General features: G+C 53.1%; 3 protein-coding genes across 3 annotated transcripts; 2 read left to right on the top strand and 1 right to left on the bottom strand.

Moving 5' to 3' along the window:
• Nucleotides 1-207: 207 nt before the first annotated feature.
• Nucleotides 208-2,083, bottom strand: EsH8_III_001175 (aspartic peptidase domain-containing protein; the record flags this gene model as incomplete). Its single annotated transcript, XM_083262900.1, has 4 exons — nt 208-473; nt 662-1,200; nt 1,274-1,835; nt 1,885-2,083. The coding sequence occupies 4 exons, from the start codon at nt 2,081-2,083 to the stop codon at nt 208-210; spliced, it is 1,566 nt and encodes a 521-aa protein (XP_083123387.1).
• A 4,732-nt stretch (nt 2,084-6,815) lies between these two features.
• EsH8_III_001174 (uncharacterized protein) lies at nt 6,816-10,192 on the top strand (the record flags this gene model as incomplete). Its single annotated transcript, XM_083262899.1, has 2 exons — nt 6,816-7,030; nt 7,084-10,192. The coding sequence occupies 2 exons, from the start codon at nt 6,816-6,818 to the stop codon at nt 10,190-10,192; spliced, it is 3,324 nt and encodes a 1,107-aa protein (XP_083123386.1).
• A 383-nt stretch (nt 10,193-10,575) lies between these two features.
• Nucleotides 10,576-11,888, top strand: EsH8_III_001173 (ATP synthase complex assembly protein ATP12; the record flags this gene model as incomplete). Its single annotated transcript, XM_083262898.1, has 2 exons — nt 10,576-10,951; nt 11,104-11,888. 2 exons carry the CDS (start codon nt 10,576-10,578, stop codon nt 11,886-11,888), a joined length of 1,161 nt encoding a protein of 386 aa, XP_083123385.1.
• Nucleotides 11,889-13,109: the final 1,221 nt, after the last annotated feature.

Genomic DNA, 13,109 nt, shown 5'->3' with positions numbered 1-13,109 from the left:
AAAGGCGGCACTGAAGAGAAAAAAAAAACATAGGGGAACATGTGAAATAGCGCAAAAAGCTATGGTTTTCTTCATTGGTATCGTAACGGGTCGTGAGTAGCGTCTAGCTCTGCCTCTTGTCTCGAGTGCAGCTAGCTAAACAAATCCATACCTCTGTCTGCATCTGCAGAGGTTCATTTTTGTCGTGTGTTCCTTTCACTGTTTCCCTCATGTGATATTCACCCCCCAATCCTGATACTTGGTATCCATCAAGCGTTCAAAAACGCAACCGCCAACGTAACCATGCTGCCCAGAAGCAGTCCAAAGTGGCTCGCGTCTCGTCCAAAGGATGACGCTACAGAATGAGAATCTGACGATGTCGAAGAAGAGGGCGTAGTCGGTGCCGCGGTCTTCGCAGTTCCACTCGACGAGCTCTTCGCTCCAGCCTTGGAAGTCGGTGACGAGGAGGGAGTAGCACTGGTGGTCTTTGACTCCTGAGAAGGGGGTGTCAATGAATCTGTGCTTTTAATCGCAGCCGGTAAAGCAGAAGTTGGAGTCATGATAGATGAGGCTGAGATCGAGGTCGACGAGTCGCCATTCAGCTTTAAGGTGACCGCCGGACCAACAGACGAGGAAGTCGAACTAGGTGGACTCACTGCGGATGTGGAAGAATCGCCAGTACCATCGGGCGTCGCGGGACCATCGCACAAGCCCATCACACCCGTGGGTACAGCGTCCTTCCCCTTTCCGACGGCCAGTATCTCATCCTTACCGCAGGTTGCCGCCTGCGCAATGTGAACCGCCTGGTTATCCCAGTCGAAGACGAAGTATCCCGCCCTCAGTACGCTGTCGCCTAGGATCTGCTGGTCGGTGGTAATGACAAGGCCGACGTAGCATTGGCCCGAGCGAGGTCCGAGGTCGAGGATGAAATCACTCAGGGGCACTTGGATGGTCTTTATGCCAAAGGTGAAGGTGACGAAGCCGTCGCTGCCGCCAGTGGCCAGAGATTGCGTGCGGAGGGAGCAGTCTGCGGTCCAGTATCCGTCACTATCGGACACGGCTTTGAGGTCTGCGAGGATTGGACGCGCCAGGGCCGGGTGCAGGCGGGTGAGGGTCGTGCCGGAGTCGAGCATCACGTTCTTGTCCGCCGTACCAAGAGGGTAGACCTTTGGGTCAGCGTCGGGTAGGTTTATACCAATCGATGTGAGGCGAACGGCGAGACTGAAGGTGACATATTAATAAATTATTCAAGGGGACCGAGAGAGAAGAGTAAAAGTCAAGAGAGCTGGCCTACCGAGGTTCTCCTTTGGCACCGTTGGTGAGTGGAACACTCTGAAGTTGTCCGATAAACTTGCCCCTGTCCAGGCCGCCATAGACGAGAGCACCATTATCCGCAGAAGAATGACGCAGATCCAGCGAGAAGACACGGCTCTGGATGACTCCCTGATCAGCCAAGCTGTTGAGCAGCAGGCTGTAGGGTTCGTCGGGGGTGAAGCCATTACTCAGATCGGGTGCCAAACCCATGATGCCAGTTGAGATGCCATCGCTCTTAGTGACGACGCCGAAGGTCTGGTTGATCACGACGCCAGCACTCATAGTGATAGCATCACTGTAGTAGGAGATCTCGGCGCTTGTCTGAGTACTGGGGTCAGAAGGGTCGCCGTAGTTGAGTCTGCGTCCTCCAAAGGGTCCGGTGGGCGGGGTGCGGCTATTCCGAGGATTGTACTGGCCGGCAAGGCTACACTGTTTCGCCTGAGATGAAGAAGGTGCGGTGCTGCAGTCGGGGTTGACCCAGAGCTCAGAGGAGCCGGTGTCGAGGAGGACGGACACCAGCTGGCCCGGGGTACCGATCATGACTTTTGTATTGTTAGCTTGGAAGAGAAAAGGCAAGAGCATGTCTCGTACTGTCCGTGGAGTAATAGAATGCACGGTTCTTGATGGCAACCTCAACGGCATCTCTCTTTGTGAGCGAGCTCAGATCTCGCTTCACGACATTGACTGGCATGCTGATGTATCCTTTACCCTGAGTAGCGCGAGGGAAGGACAAGGCAGTGACAGAGCTCACTGCAACGCCAGCGACGGCGATAAAGATTCCAGACTTCATCTTGGCCGTTCCTGATTTGTTTTGGCAAGGCCCAAAGATAGTACTGGAAATAAAACGAAGGAAGAAAAAGGGAAGGCAGGAAGGAAGGAATGAATGAATGAAGAAAGGAAGATAAAGGAAGGCCCAAAAAAGTTGAACCCGATGTTGGACTTGAGTTGAGATGAAACTCTGGGCAAGAGGATATACAGCAGATAAACAGAAAAAGAATGTACGAAATGAGACGCCACTCGGAAACCCAAGCTTCTAGAGCGCTCAGCTAGAATTGGCTGGATCTGGGTTGGGTTGTTAGTACATTGAGTGTTGGTAGCTGGTACCCGAGGCGAGAAAGAGATGGTGAGGATGCATTGGATGCGGCAAGAACACGTGCTAGTTGGTGTTGGCGTCGACTAGACATGAAAGAAATAAAGAAACGCGGTTCTATTCACCAGTTGTTCTCTTTCTGGTTGCAGTGTATTCTCTTTGCCCACTTTCTTGGTTCTGAGTTCTCGTTCCTTGGCAAGATCATTGTTGGTACTTAAGCACGTGGGGAAAAGATTCTGGATGCCCTTAACCTCCGCCTTGGCCGATAAATTTTGTCAAGGTTACATAAAGAAAACGGGCAACTAGCCGATGGTTGAGTTGCTGCATGCGGCCCTTGCGGGCATAGATCGCCTGCCCATGTGTCCCACAACGTGGTGTTATGGCCCATAGCGTACGATGCCGGGAAAGAACAGATCCAAAATAAGACACGTATAGTCGCTACGGTAGTTGGGATTATCCACATGGGAATGATCTCCTTGTCTTATAAGCGGCGTTTTGGTAGAACCGTACCCCATCTTCAAAGCGTGAGACATTGACCTCGAGCCGGCCATCAACGGCCACTTCATGGCTGCCTGATAGCACCTGGGCATGTCAAATAAATACAGAGAATTAACCTCTCACAAAAATCTCCGGGTATGGTAAATAATGTATTCCAGGTCTAAGCAACTTGCCGGTCGTCACGAGTAGCTGTCGGTCTATAATGGTTGCACCTGGACAGATGGCGGGGCAACTTCCCCTAAGGGTGAGTAGAAGCAAAAAAAAAATCGCTGCTTGAATTGGTCATCATCGTGCTTTAAGCCCTTGCATCTTCATCCTTCCTATTATGAGGCAAGTTCCTTCCCTGGATTATGGAGAAACGTGACTACCTAGTTCAAGAGAACTGTGTTACTCGCGGGAAATATTGTTTGGGTACTACGACTCGAAAGATATTACACTAAATAGGAGACGAAGGAGAAATGAGATTACTGGGCAATACCGGGTATGTCGATGGGTTTCCTTTTTCACCTCAACTTCCATCTTGGCCATGTCGGTGAAGCCCGGTGAGCTACGCCTCTATCTTCATATCTGTGATCGGCGATTGGGCTCCACTGGCATGATTGGCTTGTCCGGGGTGCGTTGCATTGATTTAATAACCAATCAGCGCATTTCAAACCAACCTCTCCTTTCCTGCAGGACACCTATGGACGGACTATCACGTCACATCGAAGCGCTTGCCTGGCGTATGTGACACGCAGCCCTTCGCATTCACGAGGAATATAAATTTTGTTAACTTGAGTGTTCAGTAATGACTGTCAAAAATAACTTAGAAACATATGTGTACGTATTGCTCCCCCTTCGTGTCGAGCGTTCTATAGGGGGGCCCTGAGCTGTAGATCTCAGTACTCTCGGGTAGACACGATCTGGACTGTGTTTTGTGACGTCAGCTTGTGAATTGTTAGCACCATGCTTGACCGCTTGATGTGTCCCTGATTTCTTGCGCGTTGGGATTACCGACCGGTCCAAAGATGCCGAACGGTTTATTAGTGTCTTCTTGGTGCTCGGAAAACGGAGAATCAACACCGGTGTCATTGCTATTGTTCCCGTCGTCATCTACGAGCGATGAGTGTAGAAGGGCAAGACGGGCATCTGTGGTAAGGATTGGATGAACACCGCCCAGTGGGAGCTATTTCGCTACATATCTCCGAATGAATAAGAAGCCACTCCGTCTTAGAGCCTGCTGTTTCGCGATGATCCTATTTTCGTCAATCGCATGGAACCCGACTGACCAAATATGAGGGCGCCAGCCAATTTGAGTTGAAGAAGTACAAGTCTGGGTTAGAGATGTGAAGGTATTGGGTGCGCGATGCCGGCAAAATGTCGGGCGATGATGTGACTCGAGACGAGTGCCCGCGACATTGTGCTAGTTATTGAGAGCCCGGTTGAGGATGCTAACCGATTTTGCTATTACACAGCAACACACGCCGCATGACGGGCCATGTCGGAATTCTCGGGGTCTCTGTACTCCGGTCATCGCGGGGGGTGCACAGAAGCTGATCGGGTTGAGGTATGATTGGCTGCAAGTATGGATCAAAATGCCTCTCTACGGCTCAGGGTGGTGGCAAGGTGTTGGCACCCACTTGCATGCAAGTGACAGCCCAAAGTGGGTTGCTGGCAGGCAGCAAACCGAGATACAGCGTAACTATACTCCCTGCTGCTACGCTTGGTTGGAGAAGGTGTTCCGCCGGGGAGAAGTTAGAACCCGGATTCCACAGTGGAGGCTTCTGCTGAGCTGGCAAAGGAACTGAGGGGGAAATATTATACATATGCTAAGGACAGTAGGATTCAAGCCAACAAGGGAGCGAGCACTGGCCTGAGCGACAGTCTTTGGCCCGAAAAGGAGCCTGCCAGGTTTCAGTCATGAGGCCGGGCGGGAGGCAGGGCGGACGATTGTTGGGGGAAAAAGATGAATACATGAAAAGTTGAGAAACTGCGTGTGCGGTCAATGTAGATGGGATGCAGTGCTGACGACATTGGACGGCGGCGACGATCGATGATGAAGAACTAATTGGACGAAATTTGGTGGGTACAGAATGCAGGCTGAGGAGAGGAAAGTCAACTGTTCTGCCATGGTGTCATGGTGAAGAGGCACAGCTCATGGGAAGAAGAAATGACCCCATGGAGGCCGCTATTGAGTGCCTCCGCCGGCCATACTTTACCCATCCTGCTCGTCCTTACCTTTCCGTCTTGTCGTCATCTGATACGTGTACCAAACACGTGAATATCTACGACTTCCAGGTACCTCAACTAGTGCTAGTGGAGCGTGAGGTATTACCTCTGTGCTTGACAATTAATGCCCTGTGTGCATGTGTCCGAGTACCTGTAGGAACCATCCAAACGGGCGGGATCATCCTAGGCACCTTTCCGTCCCAGACAACCCTGTGGACACGTCCTCGACTCCCAAACACGCGGGACAGGGCAGCCGGAGAACCAAAATAGAAAGCTATCTGTAGACAGAGCGCTGTACTAGCATCGTGAGCTCGCCCGTCGGGGGTCTCAGTATCTGCCAGGGCAGAGCACCAAACACACGCCCAATGGCAAGTGCGTCCTGCATCAACTTTCCGACTGTTTTTGCACAGCGTCTGCTTTCTCCATGAGTGAGCGCGCTGCAAAGGTACCTCGCTGTGTGGTGGCAATGCAGCTTACCTCACCCCTGCCAGGCTAGAACTGTGTAAACGTTGCATCGATATTGTCACCATAAAAACTCACGAGGGATAACACCATTCATAGCTTTATTTACCATGTACTCGGGGATTATTGAAGCCCGCCACGGCAAATTACTATCTGCAGTAGTCATTCAATAGCACAGATATCTACCCGTACCTCAGACCTAATTACATAGCCAACGTCTGTTACACACTGTAAAAATCCAGCCATCTCTTTTGGCCCCTCCTCAGCCACAGGGTTGCAAGGGGGGGGCTCCAAGTTCAGCGACACCCCAAAGGGGAGACCGAGAGGTGCCTGTCCCCAACCCCCTTGCGCTTGCGAATGAGCAAACACGTTTCCGCTGGGAGCCCGTTCGTCGGGCCTGGACCCAGGATCTTCATCTCGCCATTAACACAGGAACTTGTTCGTTTTCGGACTGCAATCTCATCTTCAACCGCATTTGCCTTTCGTACATGCCTCTCATCTTAGCAGGGCGTCTTAGCAGGGCGCACGGTTGAGAACCTGCAAGCATGAGGTGGGTTTATTTGGCATTTGTTTTCGTAGCAACAGTGTTCTACAGTTGTTTCTCCGCGACTCTTGATCTACAAGGAGACTCTATTCCGATGGTGGAAATCCTCTGACCCAGAATAAGCTAGTTTTCTGGACCAGGTAGATCATCTTTGAGGCTGGGCAGCCGGACGAAAATAATAACGACGATGCAGTCGACAGCAGGACTGGAAGGTGGTGGTGCCGTGCCGTGCAGATGGCTATTCCGACCCATTTCATGTTCGATGAATGTCCAGCCCGACTTTGCCAAGCTTGAGTCGCACACTACGTACGGCACCCGGGATTTTCACAGGCCAGCCATGTCTCTACTTTTCTCACATACCCACCTCACTTCACATTAGGTACGGAGCACATCCACGTACCCCCGTCGACCCCCGTGCTGGCTTGGCTTGGACAGGAATCTGTTTCTATCGGGTGTCTTTGCTGCCACACCAAATCATCGTCCGGTGGCTTTCCGTTACGCCTGCCTCCGTCCAATTTCCTCCAATGCCTCATTCCTTCCTTGCTTTTCGCGATCCAAGCCGACGACGACGACCGCTTCTCCTGACCTGACCTGGCCTTACGCGGCGCCTCCTGTTGCCTTTCTTCAACCTCGATGCTTTTTCGCTTCCATCTCCTGCCACCGCCTATCTGGTAGTCTTCCGACTCCCCTTGCTCACCGGGCTCCGACCCCCCCGGCGCCATGAACGCGATCCAGCAAAAATGTCGCCCGAAGCACCAAGTCCTGGTTCTCAAGTGCTACCCGCGAACCAACAAGGGTGCCGTTGATGTCAAGCCAAATTCTAGCGAGTTGAGCTACCTGCTTTTCTATGCCACCTCGCGCCGCTCCAAAATCCAAAAGATCGGCTCCTTCCTGGAGAAGAAGACCGCCAGCGACGTCTGGCGACAGCGCATCGGGTTTGTTTATTCTAATTCCGTGAGAGAAGTATTTCTAACTCGAGAACTTCTAGCAATGTTCAAGTTACCCTCCGGATTCTCACGGCATTGATCGAAAAGGCACCCAAGGACCTACCTCTGGTGGCCCCCAATGTGCTCAAGATTCTCGATCTCATCCTTGGGTCCAAGGACATTACCATGGTCGAATCCTCTATCCCTACCTTTGAGGCCTTCTGCGAAAACCACGACACCTCCTCTTCTTTCGCCGACCAAGCTTATCTCGCTCAATACGAATCCATCGTTCGCACGTACGCATCGCTCGCCTCGACTCGTCAAAACCCGGGGAAAGGGGCGTCAAGCAAGCCCGTGTTGATGCGATGGAGGAACGCCGGGTTGGAGGCGATCAGGAGTGTCTCCTCGTCAGAAGCCCTTTCCTCTGTGACTGGCCGCCAATTCGACGTGATCGTTCCCGTCATATTGGACAATCTTTGGTGGGATGACGACGAGTTGTTTGACACGCTGCTGTCACGCATACAGATGGAAGAGAAAGTCCAAACAGAAAAGCTTCGCCGTAGGACGAGCGTAGGAACTGTAGAAACTGGCGATACTGGCGACGCAAACCCCATCGCCCTGACGGGCACTGCACTCGACGTGGACAAACTGGCAGAAGAGGATATTGGCGTGCTTGCTATGCAATGCTTGAAGCAATTCTTCATCGTGCCCAACCGGCCACAGATCCACTCCGCCACCGGAGCCCTCTTCCAATTCATCGAGGATCGCATTGCAAACGGCAACACAGTCGTCAAAACGGACGAGAAGTCGGGCAAGGACCATGGGTGGGCTATCAGCATATACAGCGCGATCGCACAATGGGCCCCTGTGCAAGATCGCTATGTCATCTTGGTTACCGCCATGGATCATCTGTTAAAAGCCCCTGTCAAGGACGACAATCTCAGTCTGCACCTGACGCTGACGGCCATGATTGGGTCGTTGCTGCGTTCCAATGTCAACCTGATCGGGCTGAGCGCCATGGACGTCTTGTTAGGCCTCGTTCAGCACATGAAAAATCTCATTCAGCTGCCTGGTGGTTTTGGCAGAACAGAAGGAGAGCCAGATGAAGGGCCCTCCGCCCTGCAGGACTCTGGGGATGCTGTCGCTCAGCGAAGAGAGCTTCTCGAGCGAATCCAACTCTGCATTGGAGACCTTGCGACGCACGTATACTACGCAGACCAGATCTCAGACATGATTTCGACGATCCTTCTCCGACTCAAGCCGTCAAAATCCTCAAGCACCAGCTCGTCGCCCCAGGTGGAAAATGCAGAACAGCCATCGACGGACGACTTGAATTCTAGCCAGCCTCAGCTGGAAACCTACTTTTCCCGCAGCGCGGGTAAAACGGCTGCTTTGAAGGCAATCAAGAACATCCTTCTCGTGGCAAACCCGCAGGCGCAGATGTCTGGCAATTTGAACCTCTCAAGGAACAAAGTCCCGATACAGGTCTGGGAAAGCTCACATTGGCTTTTGCGGGATCCATCCGGTGAGGTCAGAAAAGCGTATGCTGACGCACTCTTGACATGGCTTGATCGCGAAACAACTGCAGCAGACTTGAAGGCGCGAAACGAGGCCGCTCAGCATTATCGATCGTCGCCAAAGAACGGCCGCGAGCTCCAACCAGCCAGCGTTGCTCAACGAGCCGCCTCGAATGCCTCCAACCGAGAGAAGCCATCGCGGCAGCGTTCGCACTTCCTTCAGCTTCTGCATATTGCAATCTACGACAATGCATTGCAATATGTTGACTTCGATCCAGACATTGTACTTCTTCACGTGCTGCTCACCAAGTTGGTGTCCCGACTGGGTGTCAACGCTGTCCAGTACGGACTGCCTATGGTGTTCCGTCTTCAGGAGGACATTCCAGATGCGGAGCTCCCAGTGCAGAAGGTCCGTCTTGGCAGTCTCTGCCACGGATACTTCTGGGCGGTGACTGAAAAGTTCGATATTGAGAATGCGGCCGTTGGGCGCGCAATCACAAATGAAGTCATCCGAAGGCGCAGCAAGCATTTTTGGACTGAAGGCGTGGCCATTCCCCCACCTGGGTTAGAGCTCATCGGTACTCCTGGAGTGCCCAAGTTGCAAACCAAGTTGCCCAGCGACGAGGTCGAAAGCGAGGCACTGTTACCGTTTGATGATCGAACAACATTCGTCGAAAGCATCGCCTTGAGCTACGCAGACACGAGTGTTTCGCCGCCAAACAGCCCCCCTCAGTCACCGGGGCGCAACTTCTCCCACCCCATCCTTAGTCCCTCGATCAGCACAACACCTGCGGTACCGGGGACAGAGTTGCCCAGTGCCCTCCGCGAGCACATGCTAGCGGACTGGTCAAGGGACGCAGCTATGTTGGCTCTGCAGGCGGGTAGCAAGTCGGAGTCTTTGGCTGGCTCAAAAACAGGCACTATGGGCACCAACCGACACCACCTGACAGTTAATGGTGCTAATGGCCAAGCACAGACAGGCCCGTCGTCGCTATCCGGTAGCCAGCACAATCTTCGTCTTAACTCCTCCCAAGTTCCCGGGGGCTTGTCTCCCATAAGCAAACTGCGCAAGTCCAGTGTCCGGAGTGGTGTTTCGCCCTCGCGGTCGGATTCTAGTCGAGGTGTAGTTGCGTCTGTTGACCACCTCAAGATGGTTTTGACAGGCCAAGTACCCGCAACACCTATTGGCACATCGGCAGGACTGCAGCATGACAGCGACACCGACAGCATGGTTAGCTACGAGTTCACGCCTTCGGAACTTAGTTTCAATCCGTCGGCATTGCAGACGGAAAACGGCGACGGAGCAACTCTTGGGCGCCAGCGGTCTTCTTCTCAGTCACGCAAGGGCGGACCCCTGAACTCCAATCCTCTGTACGAACACAACGAAGACAATGATGTGCCACCGGTGCCACCACTGCCCGATCAGTTTGGCGGGTTGGTATCATCGATTTCTATTCAGGATTATGCGGTCAAGCCGGCAAAAAGAAACATTAGCAGCCGTGGTGGTGACAGTTTGTATCACGGGTCAATCAGGGGAGACGGTAACTTCTCGGCGGTGTCTGGTGGAGGAATGGACTTGCACGAACTTCTTAATGGCATTGACAGTAAAGCGGGAGAGCTGAGTCTGGGTAATGTTACGAAGCCGCCTTATTAATGGACATGGGCGAGCTGTGCGAAAATTTGTATTACTACAGCTAGGCGTAGACGTTCAGCGAGGCGCAAAGCCGAGGTTTTGCAGTTTTAAGAAGCATATCTGAAGGATCTACCAAAGTACATTGTTTCCGAATTTACTGTCTCGTACACCGACGCCTCACCGAGCTCACCAGCCAAGGTGGTCATTTAGTCTGATGTCATCCCTGTTCGAGCCAATCAGACCCCTGCAGTCTTCAACGGGGTTTGCCGCGAAGCTCCCAAAAATTAATCGACTTTCCACCTTGTATGTACTCTGCAGCTGCAGCTCCCAGAGCTTCCAATACATTTCGACTACCTTTTTATTTTATTTCCTTAAATAGTGTTGCCCAGGACAAATTCATCACAATGAATTCCTCAACACGTGCAGCTCTCCGCCTCGTCAAGGCATCGTCGCCGCTGTCGACATTCTCGGCGGCTTCGACAGCCGGGCGGCCATGCCTTGCTGCCGCGAGAGCCATCTCGACGACGCCCCTTAAGCCCGCCGAAGTCGCGCCCGTCGTAGGCACCGGCCCACCCCCAGAGGCCCCCATCCCCGATACTGCCGCCACCGACCGTGCCGCCGAGATGCGCGTGCGTGTCGAGAGAAGGAGAAAACAGGCTGAGATGCTGAAGGAGGCCAAGAACATCCGCAACACGGCGGATGCGAAGGCGAGTGGAGGCAAGACCGGCGGTGGCTTAAAGAGGAGGTTTTGGAACGATGTTAGTGTACATGAGGTCGATGGTAAGTTGATTGCCTTGTTATGATGTTCCCGTTCTTCCATTGGCGCTGCTCCAATGATCCAACTCCTTCAATTGAAAGGATGATTGGAATGAGGCGTGGTGGCGACCCTTGCTTCGTCCGAGTTCGGAGGTGTGCTAACAGAGTACCACCAGGTGCCCTCCAGGTGCACCTCGACGCCCGTCCCCTCCGCAACCCCGAGACCAAGGAGATTATCCGCCTCCCCCTTTCAAAGCAGCACCTGGCCTCCGCCCTGGCGATTGAATGGGACATGATCACCTCGGCCCAGCAAGCGACGAAGCAGCACCTGATCCCTCTCACCTCGACCGTCTGCCGCGCCTTCGACATCGCCGAAGACGACGCCTCCTCCGCGGCGATCCGCGAGCAGATTTCAACGACGCTGTTGCGGTACCTCGACACCGACTCCCTCCTCTGCTGGGCGCCCCCCGCCGGCGCTACTGACACCCGCAACGAAGCCGGCGAGAGCCTGCGCGACGTACAGAAGCGCACGGCGGAAGAGATCGTCGGGTACCTCACCTCGCGCGTCTGGCCCGGTATTGAGATTAAACCCGTGCTGGACGGGCACAGCATCGTCCCACAGAAGCAGGGCGAGGGTGTGAGGGAGGTTGTTCAGGGCTGGGTCATGGGCCTTGATGCGTTCGAGCTTGCCGGGCTCGAGAGGGCGGTGTTGGCCTGCAAGAGCATGATTACGGCCGCGAGATTAGTGGTTGAGTGGAGCGAGGGCCCCGTCGGCGACTACCGCGACAAGGCCGCTCGCAAGTTTGGCATCGAAGAGGCGGCGACGGCGTCCAGCCTCGAGGTCTCGTGGCAGACGGGCTCGTGGGGTGAGGTGGAGGATACCCATGATGTGGAGAAGGAGGACCTGAGGAGACAGCTGGGCAGTGTTGTCCTGCTTGTCTCGGGGACCAACCGCAAGTAAACAGCGAGGAGGCAACAAGGCAGTAAGACTTCTCCATCCCTGTAGTTGTATAGATAGATAGTGTGGGATTTTGTACATCAAAAGGCAACACCTGTACAAGGTGGGCCGTTGTGTGCGTGTGTTCGTGTAGAATTAACTACCGAGTAACATTATGGCTGTCAATTCCCTTCTCTCCCCCCGCAACGACCTAACTATACTCGATTGTGAAAAGGGTGTTGGACTCATTCGACAAGACCGAAGTCTGCATAAGGGCAATACCTATACATCTATTGGGAGGGGGTTGGCATTCTTGTATTTGAGGGGAATCGCCAAATGAGTGACTCTCCCCCCGTTAACCCCGTGTGTGATGCATTGCTCGCGGTCCTTGTCAAGCCCTGGTGTTTAAACCCGAGTGATGTAATCCAAACTAACTCCCCCTCGGAGTATGGACTTCTTTAGAACCCCTTTATGAATGAACCCAATTTTCTCTTCTGACCTACACTAATACCAAACGATACCGTGTGGATAGCCGATAACTAGCACAGTACGAGGGCATGTGATCGACTCGAATCTGACTACCATTCGAGCAATTGTTGGTCATATATGGCCCAAGTCAACCCCCCCTCCGGGGTTAATAGCATCAGCCTTCACGCGAGACATCACGTTGCAACACCAATGCACGAATTCAGGATAACAATCGTCTCATCATTGACCAATCACTAGGTCCACACCGCTAGCTCCCCTCAAGCCGCCAGGTAGGTCTACGACTCGAAAGCTGCCATGAAAAGCGTCATAAAATAAACAACCCCTCGCAAGGAAGGTTTAAACCTTCTTTTACGATATTCCCTCTTGTCGTTTCCACTTCTGAGCCAGCCCACTCACTCGCTCGTCGATCGATCGTCAAACGTCCCACGTGCGCACCTTGTCTTCGTCACTCTTTGCTAGTTTTGACGGGGAACCAAGCTCTCGAAAAAGTGGGAAAGGGTAGAAACCACAGTATTGTACATTATCTTAGAAAAGAAAAGGGAGAAAAGGACAAAACGAAGTTGGGCACGTGTGCTCGCACTCAACGGTTTATCCACCCTTTTGAGAATAGAATGACCATGCGCCCAGCTTGCTCTCGTACGCCCACGGCTAAGAACAAGCGGGAAGCGGCCGTGTGTAGTGTATCATCAGAAGAAAAAAAAGGAAAAAAAGTCCATGACCAAAATAAAGGAAAGGGGCGCAAAATAAAGGGGGGGG

This window comes from Colletotrichum jinshuiense, chromosome 3, assembly GCF_051148585.1.
Source record: "Colletotrichum jinshuiense chromosome 3, complete sequence".
Taxonomy (NCBI): domain Eukaryota; kingdom Fungi; phylum Ascomycota; class Sordariomycetes; order Glomerellales; family Glomerellaceae; genus Colletotrichum; species Colletotrichum jinshuiense.
This window is presented reverse-complemented; position numbering and strand designations above follow the sequence as displayed.